The 15112-nt window shown below is 44.4% G+C and overlaps 1 protein-coding gene across 3 annotated transcripts in view; it reads right to left on the reverse strand.

Annotated features, from left to right (window-relative positions):
* SRRM4 (serine/arginine repetitive matrix 4) overlaps positions 1 to 15112 on the reverse strand; it is a 150241-nt gene that overhangs the window by 39883 nt on the left and 95246 nt on the right. For all 3 annotated transcript variants that reach the window (XM_048514124.1, XM_048514123.1, XM_048514125.1), the window contains exons 2-3: positions 11745 to 11882; positions 64 to 147 (exon numbers count right to left, since the gene is read on the reverse strand). In XM_048514124.1, coding sequence (XP_048370081.1) covers positions 64 to 147; positions 11745 to 11882 — 222 coding nt within the window. The remainder of the gene's footprint in view (positions 1 to 63; positions 148 to 11744; positions 11883 to 15112) is intronic.

Genomic DNA, 15112 nt, shown 5'->3' on the forward strand with positions numbered 1-15112 from the left:
CTCCAAAGATATTTCTCTCCGCTTGAAATGACAGCGAAGCAAACCCACTGGTGTTACACTCACCTCCTCCTCTTCTTCCTGGTCGATTTCTTTTTCTTTTTCTTCCCCCTGGCGGGAGGTGGTGTAAACTCCTCATCACAGGATGGGCTTTGGGAAACAGAGAGGAGAGGGGGAAAAGATCATATCCCAAGCTTGCAGATGTCAGTCATGTCCATTTGTCAATTTCCCAGGCAGGTCTGATCCCTGAAGTGTAGCTGTCTGTGAAGGATGGCGTTTTGTGACAGATTTGCAAAGTAGGGTGAATGTTTAATTGTTACGTTGTGGGTAATTTGGTCATGCTTGAAATTAACTATCTCCTCTAAGGATTTGATGCAGATATAATGGGACTGTATGTTAAGTCAGTCGGTGCTGAATTATTTAAGGATTATTTATTGAGGCTAAGCACTCTATAATAGATTTATACATTCGATTTCCCACTGTAAATATATTTTAAAATAAATAAATCAGCAATTAATTCACTTCGGATGATGGTTTCAAGTACAGACATCCGCTTAACGTCTTGTTAAAAGAGAGGTAAAGTACATTAGACAGCAATTGCTTACCTAAGACTGAGAAAATCACACTACGTTTTATAAAGGAGGAATAGAGGGAAGAAGAAAGACCCCAGAAAAACTTTATTTATGTACTTCTATGGATCATTACCCTGTCTTATCCAAAGGTTCAGGGTGGTTTGAAAGCAAAATCCCAAACTGTCCATAGGAACATAGGTCCATAGGAACAAGAGCCCTGCTGGATCATACCAAGGGCCCATTTAGTACAGTATCCTGGTTTCCATCACTGTCAACCACATAAAGGCAACGGCCTTCCCTTCTGGTATATACCCTGTATCTTTGTTTGTGTTCCCCAGATATACTGTTTATTTAATCATGGACAAGCAGAGTAAAATAGCACTCCCCGTTACGGCATTTGCCTTGACTTGTATAGCCAGGCTAGACCCATCTGTCAAATCTTGGAAGCTAAGCATGGCCAGCCCTAGTCCTAGTGAGTATTTGGATGGGAGACCACCAATGAATACCAAGGTTGAGAGGCAAGCCAGGCAATAGCAAACCATCTCTGTACATCTCTTGCCTTGAAAATCCTACTGTGTTACCGTACGTTGGCTGTGACTTGATGGCAAACAAAAGATGTTTGGCCCTAAAATGTGTGTGTGTGTGTATTTATGTGTATTTGCAGGGTGGTGGTCGTGGTGGTGGTGGTGGTGGTGGTGGTGGTGGTGGTGGTGGTGGTGGTGGTGTGTGTGTGTGTGTGTGTGTGTGTGTGTGTGTGTGTGTGTGTGTGTGTGTGTGTGTGTGTGTGTGTGTGTGTGTGTGTGTGTGTGGCTGTTTTGATATTTGTGTGTTTATTTGAAAATATATCCCTTGCAAAATTCTCAGTTGAATGGCTCCCAAGAGGGCTTCTAAGTTTCAAAGCAATGAAAATACTCATCCATTTAAAAATTACATAATCATGGAATAACAGCATAAAAGAGCACTTAAAACTTCCCATGATGATAAAAACAGAGTCCATAAGCACATAAATCATAACAGTCAATACTGGAAGCATCTAATCACAACAGCAAAACAAAGCCATACACATCCACTAAAAAACTGATTCTGAAATGTGTTCGCTACTTAAAACTAGATGACAAGGCCCCCTTCCGCAGGCACAGCTTGCCACAGATTTTCCCAGTGGTCAAACTTCATGTCTTGGAAATGTTTTCTATGAAATTATTCGACATACCTCCTTTTCCCCACTGTCTTGGGATTCCCCCCTTGGCTCTTCAGTTGCATTTATTTCATACATTACTGCTGAAAACATATTATTCCAGAGGGCGGCGGGGTGTCAGTTGTGATACAGAAGAACAACCTGCTCGCTTCTGTTCTTGTGCATAGGCGCACTACTGTGCAGCTACATTCTGAAGAGGCAATTCAAAAATGTCTCTGCCTCCATTTCTACTATTGAGAGCGACCAACTCAAAAGGGAAGTCAAAACAACTCTTGGAGTAGATGCCATTACCTGAAGGAACAGAAATATGTAGCCTCCACCCCTCACACAAAGAACTACATTTTTTGGCCAAATTTGATCTGTAGTAACGCTCAATGGTTACTGCAGCAGTCCCCAATTACATGCTGCGATTACTCCTAGTACTGTTTTCAATCGCCCCAACTTCAAAATTGCTCTTTGCCCTAAATGTCGGTATGAAAATAACAAAGCTGATCCAATCAACCATGCTAGTTTGTATCTCTGCCTGAACATTAAGAGAGCAAGTTCCATGTGAAATTGACAAAGCTGATCCAATTGACCATGCTTGTTTGCATTTTGCCTCAACCTTAAAATAGCAAGTTCCATGTGAAATTGACAAAGATGATCCAATTGACCATGCCAGTTTGTATCTTTGCCTGAACATTGAGGTTTCATTTTTTTTAAAAAAATCTTTTTTTGAAAATTAAGAAGGAGAAAATGACTGAAGGGAGGTTGGGCAACTACATGGGCTGTGGGTAAGGGCCAGGTGTTTGCACAAAATGAAAGCAAAGCCCCCCAAACCCTAGTGGAGCAGATGCCATTACCTGAAGGAAGAGAAACATATCGCCTACCCCCGTGGTGGCGAACCTTTGGCACTCCAGATGTTCTGGACTACAATTCCCATCAGCCCCTGCCATGCTGGCAGGGGCTGATGGGAGTGTAGTCCAAGGCTGTATCTGGATATAAGAACTACCACTAAACTCCCTCACACACACAACCCCCGCACATTTTCTAGCCAAATTAGAGTTCCAGTAATACCCGATCATTACTATGGAAATTGATCCCTTGTCAATTTCCTCCTCCTCCTGCTGTCAATTTATTTTCACCTTTACGTTACATTGCTAATTCTTGACAAATCTGATAGGGCTTGTGCTCATGCCCTAACATTACATCACTAATGCGATATGACAAAGAGAATTTGTTTTTTAAAATTCCTTTCAAAAATGGAGAACAAGGAGAAGGAGAAAATGGCTGAAGGGGAGGTTGGGCAACTACTTGGGAGTGTGGAAGAGGGTCCGATGTTTGGTGGGGCAGAGGAAAAAAACCCGTTTCAACATGTATCACATTCAAGTGAAGCTGGCTTGGAAATGGATAGAAAAAACATAATGGTAAAAGTGCTCAGGAAAACACTGGAGGTAAAATGAAGGGAAAACATTTCCAGAATGAAACAGAGGGGGGAAATGTGTGGAGTTAAAAGGGAAAATGCACAAGATTGCAAACAGCATGTGAGGAAAAGGCCCTAGTCCACAGAAGAACCTCTGCAAGGAGCTCCAGTGTCAAGGAGCCACCATCGAAAAGGCCCTTTCTCCAGTGGCCACCTACCTCACCTCTGAACTCAGAGGCACAGTGAGCAGAGTATCTTCCCAAAAAATCTTAACTGATGGACTGGATCCTATGGAACTAGAAGGCCAATTTAAATACACAGGTCATTTGGGGACATTAAAGTGATAACAAAAACCATGAATAGTGCCTGGAAGCAAAATGGCTGCTAACAGCTCTCCCAGCTCATTGAAGAGGTTAAAAGGATGCAAGAAGGCTTTGTTGCTGTGAGATAGATCAGGCTGAGAGAACCTCCAGGATGGATTTAAAGTGGTGTAATGGAAAGCGACTTTGCTCTTCTTAATTCAGGCACATACTGCAGTTCTCTTAGGGGAGATCAGATCCCATTATCATTGAAAGGGCTCCTCTGGTTTTTACTTTTCTCCCTTTGAGGGTTTCAAAGATTCCACTGCAGATTTGTTAGGAGATGCACACGGCACACGCTGCTTTCCTGATAAGGCCTGAGACATACCTTTCTATCTGCATTAAGATACAAGGGCTATCTTTACCAGGAACCCTGCGGTCCTGCTTTAAATCTTTTCAGAGCCTTTTGTTATCAGCATGAATGCATTTGCTCCTACAATGTACAAAGACAGTTTCCAGGAGTGAGCTCCCCGCCCCGTGCCTGAATGATTTCCCTTCCTTCACTGACTGGTGACATCTCACATATGGCTTTGGGTGTCTGAAACCAGAGACTTGGCCAGAAGACCCAGGCATTTTAAGCTCTGTACCAACATGGTAACTCAGTAGAGCAGGGAATGGTCGGCCTTCAGCAATAGCACAATGGGTGACCAGAAGCTGGTATTACGCCTGCCTGCTCATCAGGACATGAATTGTATTGTTGAAGATTTTCACAGCCAGAATCACCTGGCTGTTGTTGTGGGCTATCTGGGATTTGTAGCCATGGTCTGTGTGACCCTGGACACACAGCCCCGAAGACCCACAACAGCCAGACTAATGGGAACATCCCTTGGCCCAATTAGGAAACTTACTTAGAATATTTATTCATCACCTTTCTCCTTTAAAAAGTTACAATTTGCTCAGAATGGCACCAGTTCTCTGTCTGTGAGACTCCTTCCCCATCAGTGGAATTCCCTAGTCTTTGGCCATTGTTCCACTTTGCTTGGCGAGGGTCTCCCCAGGCCTCAGAACAGAAAACCACCCAAGTCTTCCCTTTCTTTCTCGCTGCAGTAGTCTTCCACAATATAGCACACTCCTCTTTTTTAGTCCTCACTGGCCTGATTGTGGAGAAACCATTCATGCTCTCTTCCCCTCTCCTATGGCCTGAAGCATTATGTTGACCTGGAGTTGGAGCATCACTCTCCATAGTCTTCTGCTCCATCATTGCTGGCCCTCCCCCTTGCTCTCATTGGCTGGTTTCTCATTGGCCTGGCTCCTCCCAGGTTCTTGAATGGCTGGGTCCCTTCTGCACCCCATCCATGCTATCAGTGCTGAGTTTCAGCAAGCTGCCTCCATCCATGCTTCACTCCAGGGATGAAGAAACCCATCTTGTCTCTTGGTGGCCTGGTTTCGCTTCCACGATTGGCACGAACTACCCAGTTTGCTATCAGATTCAGTGATAAAATAAATACCTGCAACTGGATAATATCTGTGGCATTATTTAGCACACTGAAGCAGCTTTGAAATAAAACCTGAATATCGTTTTCAAGAGACAACTTCTTTGCCTTTGATGTCTCCTCAAGCTGCTCAAACTTTAATTGTTTCTCCCTGATTGTAATCAAAGTCTAATTAAAAATGTGCTTTAGATCACTGCACTGGCTGGAAATCTAGAGATACGTAGCAGACTTGCTTGCATGCTTTTCCCCTCTCCTGGCAGCTGTTTGCAGCAAACCAATACACTTTAATTCCAGGGACAGTGTAGCAAATGAGGTCCTTTAAATAACTATTTGCTTCGCTACCGACTTCAGTTCTCCGCTTTGAATCATCAAAGAGGAAAGACTGGGAACATCAATCACAGAAGGAACGTTTGAGAATTAGAAAGTGTGCAGGACCAGCTAGGGTTTTCTCCCCGTCATAATTTATATTGAACAGTCTGGATCTCCCCTATCAATTACAATTTGTCTCACCCTTCCTCCAAGGACCTCAGAGCAGCATACATGGTTGTCCCCTTCTCCATTTTACCTTCACAGCAACGCTACGGAGTGGATTAGGTGACAGAAGGTGACTAGCCAGGGGTCACCCAATGAGCTGAGTGGGGATTGGAACACGTTCCCCATTCTAGTTCCATACACTAACCACCACACATCACTGACTTAGCTGTAGTCAGGTCTTGGAAGCGGGACAGCAATACCCTCCAAACACTCCTATTTATTAGAAACATCCCCAGTTACTGTACATAGTAGATTCCCATTGGGATGTGGAATGGTATATATAGTACAGCTCTGTCTCATCAGATCTCGGAAGCTAAGCAGGGTCAGTAGTTGGATGGGAGACCGCCAAGGAAGAAGCCTTTGTGGAGGAAGGCAATGGCAAACCACCTCAGCTTCTCAATGGCCTTGAAAACCCTGTGGGGTCCCCATAAGTCAGCTGTGATTTGATGGTGCTTGAGCCAAATGCACACACAGACAGCCATCCCTATTTCATCTTTTGTGAATGTCTGTAAAATCCAGCATTAATCCGTGCAGTAGAGTTGTCACTGAGTCAGAGGACTTTTGATATTAAATCTATGATGGGGGCAGACAATCCTTAGGTGGCAGATTGGAAATTTCAACTGATACAAATATGCCAGCTTGATAACTCCAGTTGTCTACTGCAATGAATATACCAATCCAGTTTCATCAAATGCCCTGGCTCCTAGTTTATTTCAAAGTCTAATCAAAGTGCTGGTTTTGAGCTTTGCAGCCTTCATTGGCTTGGGTTCAAACAACCTGAGGCTCTGTCCCAACACACAAAAACCCAGAGCTATAGCAAGGGGGAACTGCGCCCAGGGCATGCGTGAGCCCTGCGCCCCCGCCCGCTCCTGCCCTGCCCTACTACACCCCTGCATGAGTGCGTGCCTGGTGCATCACACCCCCCTTCCCCTTGGTGCTACGCCACTGCAAAACCCTGGATTTTCTACAGGATTTTCTACAGTACCTTGCATAATCTGAGACATAGTTGAAAGGGATGCATGGGAGTGCCTTTGAGAGGCTGCTTTCTCTAAGCTGCGAACCTCCCTCCACCCAGAGGTGTGATTGACACCATCTGTGCAGGCTTTCAGACATAATTTGAAAACATGCTTATCCCACAAGCCCTTTGAATGAATTTGATTGTCAGATTTTAATGCTGCCTTTTCCCAATTTAGTTTATACTGCTTATTGTATCTGATAGTTTTATTAATTGATACCCATCCAAGATGGTCTTGGAACAGAAAGGCAGAATTTGAATTAACTAAATAAGAAATAAATTGCTTCAAAGCACCCAAATGCAAATAGGGGTGCATCAGCACTATAGTACAGCCGGCCATTTCATTTCAACTGGTGAGGTTCGTTTTCTGTAATTCTAAGCAAATTGCAGATTCCTACAGTATTTTTAAGCCCTCCAAAAACAATTCCGTCTGCTTTTGAACCATATGCCCTATTCCGAATCACGAGATTGAAGCCTGCTAAGGATTCTGTGCCCCATTCCCCCAAAGAACTCTAGAAAAACAAGATCGGGGTAGTTGGTTACAGGGACTGAGCGAGGGGGAAGTGCGCCTGGTGCGTGTACACGCCACACACCCCTACAAGCCCCTGGAACGCCCCGCCCTGCCTCTGGAATGCCCTGCCCCACCCTGCCCCAACCGGGAACACCTCTGCAGCGGCGCCTGCCTGGTGTGTCGCTCCCCCCTTCCCCCGTCTCCTTCGCCTCTGGTTGGTTACCATGCTGATCCAAAGCCAAAAGCAAAAGCCATGCACTACTTTTTATTAAGACCAACAAAAATGGGTCAAAAAAGCATGCAAGTTTTTGATAAGAGATAAGAACATAAGATAAGAACATAAGAACAAGCCAGCTGGATCAGACCAAAGTCCATCTAGTCCAGCATTCTGCTACTCGCAGTGGCCCACCAGGTGCCTTTGGGAGCTCAGATGTAGGATGTGAACGCAATGGCCTTCTGCGGCTGTTGCTCCCGATCACCTGGTCTGTTAAGGCATTTGCAATCTCAGATCAAGGAGGATCAAGATTGGTAGCCATAAATCGACTTCTCCTCCATAAATCTGTCCAAGCCCCTTTTAAAGCTATCCAGGTTAGTGGCCATCACCACCTCCTGTGGCAGCATATTCCAAACACCAATCACACGTTGTGTGAAGAAGTATTTCCTTTTATTAGTTCTAATTCTTCCCCCCAGCATTTTCAATGAATGCCCCCTGGTTCTAGTATTGTGAGAAAGAGATGGATAAGAGTTCTGGAGAACTTGAAAACATGCCCTTTTTTGGTCATTTTGGTTGGCCTTAATAAAGGCTATTTTGTTTTTGGATTTATAAAAAAATACTAGTTTTGGAGGACAGTGGAATGTTAAAGACCAATATTAGGAGAACAGATTTTTGCTATGCATATTTAATTTACTTTATAAAGCGAGCAAAACATGACTAAACTGCTGTTTAAATCCTCATACATTTGCCTGATGTAAGTCCAAGAACATGCTTTATCTTAACTTGCAGGCATCTTAACCTTATCTTAACTTGCAGGTGAGAAACTATGTTTTAACCATCACAACCTATCCATTATAAGATGGGCATTTCTGGATAACACAAGCTTATAATAGAAAGCCTGTAACAATCAGGAGCCATGGGGGGGGGCTGAATATATTCAGGGCTTTCTCTGGGGGCTGATTTGGGTATATGAGGACCTTTCCAAGCATACTTTAACTGAACAACCTAGAAAGCCCTTGCATAAAATGTGGGTGCATATGAATACCTTTCAGGCAGAACTCTTATTAAATTAAAATGTTAAATTAGAGAAGCGGCAGAAGGCATAATGCTTGAAAGGTAGCAAAAAAAAAGAAAAGCTTACATAAGCAGAAGCATTTCTTCAGTGCTTGGCTTGGATACAATTATCAACTAGGGCTCAGTCACACACACACATACACACCAAACCTCTCTCATTCCCAAAGTCTTTTGTTCGGGTCATTTCAAAGAGAACAAGGTAGCTCTGATCAAGCAGGGCTTTTAATGATGCTGATTCTATTCATGCAGGTTAGCAGAAGAAATAGGTGGCTGTTTTGCAGATTAATTGTTGTGTTCTTAATGCAGTACTGTTCTTTCGGGATTTTAACTTTTTCAGCCTGCCCTGAAGGTCCATTTTTTCTTGGAACAGGAGGCCAGGATATATTTATTATTACACTGATCTAGGCATATATTTATTATCACATCGCTCTAATTTATGCCTTTCTTCACAGGCACAAGAGTAGTTTGAGTGCCACTGTACGACAGAAGAGACCTAAGTTTAAATTTACACTAAAGGCCTAGCTACACGTTGCACCAGGAATCAGGCAACCTGTGGCTTAGGAGCCAAATCTGGCACACCATAGAACCAAATCTGGAGAACTGGGCTTGATTCCCCACTCCTTCACCTGAGTGGCAGAGGCTTATCTGGTGAACCAGATGTGTTTCCGCACTCCTACATTCCTGCTGGGTGACCTTGGGCTAGTCACAGTTCTCTTGGAACTCTCTCAGCCTCACCTGCCTCACAAGATGTCTGTTGTGGGGAGAGGAAGGGAAAGGAGCTTGTAAGCCACCTCTCCTTACAGGAGAGAAAGGTGGGATATAAACCCAAACTACTCCTCCTCCTCCTCCTCCTCCTTCTTTTCTCTGAGCAGTCAGGTTTATGCCCTTCCTTCTACTGCAGCTGGTTCACAGTTGTATCAAAGCAGGGGGCAAATCTCAGACTGTTGTGGGAGCACTGGATAGTAACACCCAGAAATGGGAGGAGCAATTTATGGTGCAGCATGTTCTTGTGTAGCAATTTCACCTGGCCTGTGCACATCTAAGATGGTTGCTATCTGCAGGCAATCTGGACAGCTGTTGACTCTGGGGATCCTTCAACCTGGTGAGCTAGGTAAGGGAGGAAGAAGTGTGGACAGTGGCCTGACAAGGGAAGGGAAGGGAAGCTTAAAAGAAGGAGGGAAAGAACTAAGGAGGGGGACATTGCTGCTCTAAAAGCTAGCAGGTAATCAGATTAACGGAAGAGTGCCTGAAGAGAAGCTGACTTTCATCCAATTATACTGTAAGGGTCAAAGAAATGATGCAGAAGAAGTCCCACTGGGGGAAAAATGAGTGCAGGTGTAACATTTACCCTATTATTAAACAACATGTCAAATATCAATAATGTTAACTTATATTTTTTCAATTATGTAAATAGACTTATGTTGAGCTCTGTGACAGGCCTTTGCTGGCTACTGAGGAAACCCACACAGCCTCTTACCAATCGGAGGAACCAGATTTGTTTTAAACTTTAAACCTTCCCTTCAGTTACCAGATGTTCTTAAGGCAGCAACTGAAAAGTCTATGGATTTGCTGCTGTGAGGTAAGCTTTCTAGTGAGCAAGTAAAACACGGAGATCACTGAGGTATGAGTTGTTCATAAATAACGAAGAGGATTTTTAAATATACAGGCCGGTTTCCAAGAACAGATCAGCATTTACAGGTACAAATAGGCTGCTATTGACTAGCTACTAGATGGGATCCTCTCTCATGCGTGGGATTTCTACCCACACTGGCCTGTCCTTTCCCAAGAGCCAAACTAAATGCTACAAGGTCTGCTCATTACCTGAGACAGGCAAAACAATTGGGTCTCTCCCAGAGGTAGAGATAAACCACTCTGTCACACGATCAGGCAGAGCTACCCTGCTGTCTCCTCTTTTGCTGAGCCAGACTCGAGCTGTGACTGCTCTCTCCTTGGAGGCAGAACTCCACTCTCTCTTCTCCTGTGTTCCTGCCAACATCTCATCCCCCTTCTCAAAGGTGAGTGGATGCTGGAACAGCACTCTCATAGACTTAGCTGAGTGGTTGTTTTTTCCCTTCAAGGACAGGACAACTTCCTGTCTGTCACAGCTCTTTGTCAATCTCTTGCTCAGAATTTTGATGTAGTTAGCTCTTTCACTGTAACAGCTTGCCAATTTACTGTAAATCAGAGGTTAGCTGGAAGTTCTCTACTTAAACTTTGATGAATGGGGATCTGGGTTTGTAGGAATGTAGAACCCTTTTCTTGACCTGAAATAACCACAGGGAGCTGTTACTTGTCTTGTTGAAGTATATGGAGCCAATCAGTGCACGCAGGTTTCCTCAATGGGGCAAACAGTAGTTTCTTGAGGGCCAGGGTACTCAATACTGTCTCTGCAAATGTTCAGAGATTTTGGAAATGGTTCCTGGGGAGGGTGGAGGATGTGATGTCATTTGGCGTGACAATCTAGATTACTTCCCCTAGTTGTTATGGTCTTTACCACAGAGACCAGGGGAAACTCCTAGACCCTCACTACATGGAGGGCATTTTCCCCCACTCTTCAATTCCTACATTTGCAAATGCTGTCAAGTTGCAACCAAATTATGGCAACCCTAGAAAAAGGGCTTCCAGGGCAAGTGAGAAGCAGTGGTGGTTTGCCATTGCCTCCCTCTGCAAAGTCTTCTTTGGTGGTCTCTCATCCAAGTACTGATGCTGATTAGCTTCTGAGATCTGATGATATTGGGCTATGCCATGCTACCTTCCCTCCCCCTCAGTGGAAAATTGGGGCTGGAAGTGCAAAATTACCCACCATGTACACAACATGGAATGCCTATTGAAGTTACTTCAAATCAGGAAAACAGTGCAGTAAGAGGAAGACCTAAACACTTTCACTCTGTGCACTGTGGCCCTCACACAAATGGGGCACATTCACCAGAAACTCTACAGTTACCATAGAGTTTTGGGGTGAATATTAGAGTATAGCATCAATGGTGATTTTAATTCTTCCCCTGCCATCATACTGAGTGGTGGCAGAAATTGGGGATGAATATTGGATATCTCTCACTATAATGGATGACCTGACAGCCCTAAATTATTCCCTAATTAGTCAGGAATACTACTACTACTAATTAGTCAGGAATACTTGGGGTAGTTGCTTTCTCAGTCTAACCTATAGAGAGGAGAACCATGCATGTAGCTCTGAGGTTCTTGGGAAAAGGGATGGATAAAAGTATGAGACAGAGAATAGAAAGCAACATGAATAGGCTTCCCAGAAGTACTCAAACTTCAGCACATTTGCTGCATTATGTGCTATATAATTGTTTTAAATGAAATGAAATGAATAGACAGGTGTGCAAAAATGTGTTTCCCACCCAATCTCATCCTCAAAACACCACTCCTCTGAGCGTCCCTATGCTTTCACTGCCATTGGGCCTTGAGTCTTACCTGTGAGATCTGTACCTGGCTGACTCCTTGCTATCTTTCAGCCTCACGCAACCATTGGTTCTGTTGGTCTCTTGAGCTGGGACCAGCTCCGCTGGGCGTTTGTCATCGGGAAGCAGCAGACTGCTTGGTGCCTCGCAGCTGTAACAGGCAAAGAAAGAAGCTTTTTGGTAAAATATTACTAGTTTAGAGCATTCTAGGCAGGCGGTGTAGGATATGAGTCAAGCTCCTTGAGACTTTGCAAATAAAAGACCATCTGGGATGAGAGGAGAAAGCATGGACAGCCTTATGATAGCAATTTCACTTTTATAGTTAGAACTTAGAACTATATATAGGTGGGCATTACCACCTGAATTGAACTCAGATACAAAGCGGCGGCCTGTATTGGCACTTTTAGACACTCCCCTCTCAAAATCAGGATACTCCTTGCCAGTATTTTTAGCAGAAATTCTGGGAATAGGAGGTTCTCACTAATGTGAAGATTATGGCCTGGGAGGACTGCCTTGGAAGAGATTGTTTTTGGCGTTGCTTATGACAGGACTGCATTATATTATTGCATGTAACCTTTCTTGGTCTACCTCCTGATTAGAAACTGGGAAAGCCTGAGCAGTGACTCATGCAGAGATGCAATAGTCATGCTCCCCTGAGAGTGAATAATGTTGCCATGTCTCTGCATCTGGTATGATTGATCCAGTCATGTAGAAAGATAGCAGAACAACCACCCACCCCCCCCAGAAAGAAAGCTAAGACAGTAGATCGTACAGAAGCACACAAGTAGTCTCCACTGTAGAAACGTGCTACAAAAGGCTTTCGTTATAGCATTCCTTATGTTGGATGGGTAGGTCTCTTGAGATGAATTCGGAATTACTCATTTAAGGCATTGTAAATCCCCAATCTCTTCTGTATTTTATAAGTTCTAGTAAAATTACATGGTAGAAAAAAGGCTCATGGGTTATTTATTAATTTGAAGGTTTTGTGAGGCCATTAAAGAAAAACATTCTTTGGGAAAGTGTCCTTTAATGTAGCACATCCCCCCAGTTCCAAAGCCCAGAACAACACAAACAGAACCTTATAAGGAGGGAAGGGGGGGGGGGAATCTATTGCGGACTTGTCTTTTTCGTATCTATTTAACAATTGCCACTTGTGATCCCACTTCGCGATCTCTGCTGTCCACTCCAATTTTCCCTAGAAAAGTTACTCTTGTTAGCTGGGGATGAGAAACCAGTAAACCAAATCAACCCATCCAGTAAGAAATATGGGCTAGGGGATGGGCAGGGGTGGAGGAGCTGCATGGCTACCCTTTGTATTGATTGGGAGCTCAGAAAGCCGGCAAGCTTTTCCACATTTGCACAGGCCAATGGTCTTGTCAGAAGACATTTAGCAAGTGGCCTGTTTCGCTGTGTTGTGACCAGGCATCTAATGAGAAGCTGTTAGCCACAGTCACCCACAGGTCGCGCACGGGAAGAGGCAACACAAGAAAGACAACATACCTGTCCTTCCTGAATCTGAATTAGAATCATAGAATCATAGAGTTGGATGAGACCACAAGGACCATCAAGTCCAACCCCCTGCCATGCAGGAACACACAATCAAAGCACTCCCAGCAGATGGTCATCCAGCCTCTGTTTAAAAACCTCCAAGAAGGAGACTCCACAACTCTCTGAGGCAGTGGATTCCACTGTTGAACAGCCCTGACAGTCATGAAGTTCTTCCTAATGTTTAGGTGGAATCTCTTTTCCTGCACCTTGAATCCATTACTCCGTGCCCTAGTCTCTGAGGCAGCAGAAAACAAGTTTGGTCCCTCTTCGATATAACATCTCTTCAAATATCTGTCATCTTCAAATATCTGTCATCTGTCATCATGTCCCCCCTTAACCTACACTTCTCCAGACTAAACATTTGAAATGCTATTTTATTTTAGTTTGACATGTGCCACCAGTTTCTCCCCTACTCACTCTCAACAAACTGTATGCTCCTTTGGGCAGGGGCCCTATCTTTGCTCACCAATGTCTTAATTGTATTGTCGAAGGCTTTCACAGCCAGAATCACTAGGATGTTGTGGGGTTTCCGAGTTGTATGCCCATGTTCCAGTAGCATTTTCTCCTGACGTTTCACCTGTATCTGTGGCTGGCAGGTCCTCTGAAGATCCTTTGAAGATGCCAGCCACAGATGCAGGTGAAATGTCAGGAGAAAATGCTACTGGAACACGGGCATACAGCCTGGAAACCTCACAACATCCTGACGTCTTAATTTATTGGTTGGACGTCAATCCTGCCTGCTCTTCAATTTTGTCCTCATGACAAGTCTTCATGGTAGTATAATCGGTTTCTGGCCCATGATCACCCAGTGAGCCTCGTGCTTGAGATGAGATTCCACCCAAGACTCCCTGGGCTATTCAATATTCTGTTTTCTAAACCACACTGGTGCTTATGTTGAAAAGAGGAGAGCTTTTCAGTCGTGTTCCTTTCCCTGTCCATTAAGCATCCACAAGCCCTCCCCTCCATGTTTGCAGGGGGTAGCTTTTGAATGGGGAGGTGGGCTTCAGGATTCCCATGAGGGGGTTCAGAACAGTCTGAAGCCACCGCTCATTCTTGTTAGAAACTTCTGTCGCTCCGCTTCCAAGACCAGTTGATTAACAGAGCATGCTCCCGAATTTTCCATCAAAGGGTTTATGCCTCCTGCAGTACCTGGGGAGGGACCGGCTTTGGGCATTTCTCCTTGACTGCATTTCCTGCAGGGAGCTTTGTGATAATCCTTCCCTTTAAGATTAATCGTTCATATTAAATTGCAAATGTTTCCCCATCACAAACATGAAAGTGTAGGAGAAGGGGAGGGGGGGAACCCTATCCAATTGACATCCCAAGAGCCTGATCCAAAGGGATTATTAGCAGTTCGAGGCTCTGAGGAACTCTGGGATTCAGTGAGAAGGAATATTGGGTTGATGCAAAGGTAGCCTTTGATGGGATTGGGGAACAATTATTTCCATCAATAATTGCTTGCAGCCTTGAGGGAACAGCTCAGAGCTCCTTCCAGAGCAGCCACACTCGATTGTCTAAAGGGTGAGGATGAATTAACCCTGGAAACCAACAACCATCCCCCCCAAAGCCCCTGCTGACAGCAACCCGCTCGCATTGTTTAAGCTATAAAGTATTATTGGACTACCTCTTTCCCCTGGCAAAGTACTGTGATGTTGGGGTAATGGATTGTCAAAGTTTGGCTCCTAGGCTGTGAGTTGAAACCTCGCAGAATGGACCAGGAATAAGATCCAAGCTTATCCTACTAGGTTGTGCTGAGGCTGATGAAGTATCCCTCTGTCTTTTCATTTATCAGGCCCCTTAATCAGCATCTCCAGGGGGCTTTTGGAATCTGTC

Source organism: Sphaerodactylus townsendi, linkage group LG13 (genome assembly GCF_021028975.2).
Source record: "Sphaerodactylus townsendi isolate TG3544 linkage group LG13, MPM_Stown_v2.3, whole genome shotgun sequence".
NCBI classification, from domain to species: domain Eukaryota; kingdom Metazoa; phylum Chordata; class Lepidosauria; order Squamata; family Sphaerodactylidae; genus Sphaerodactylus; species Sphaerodactylus townsendi.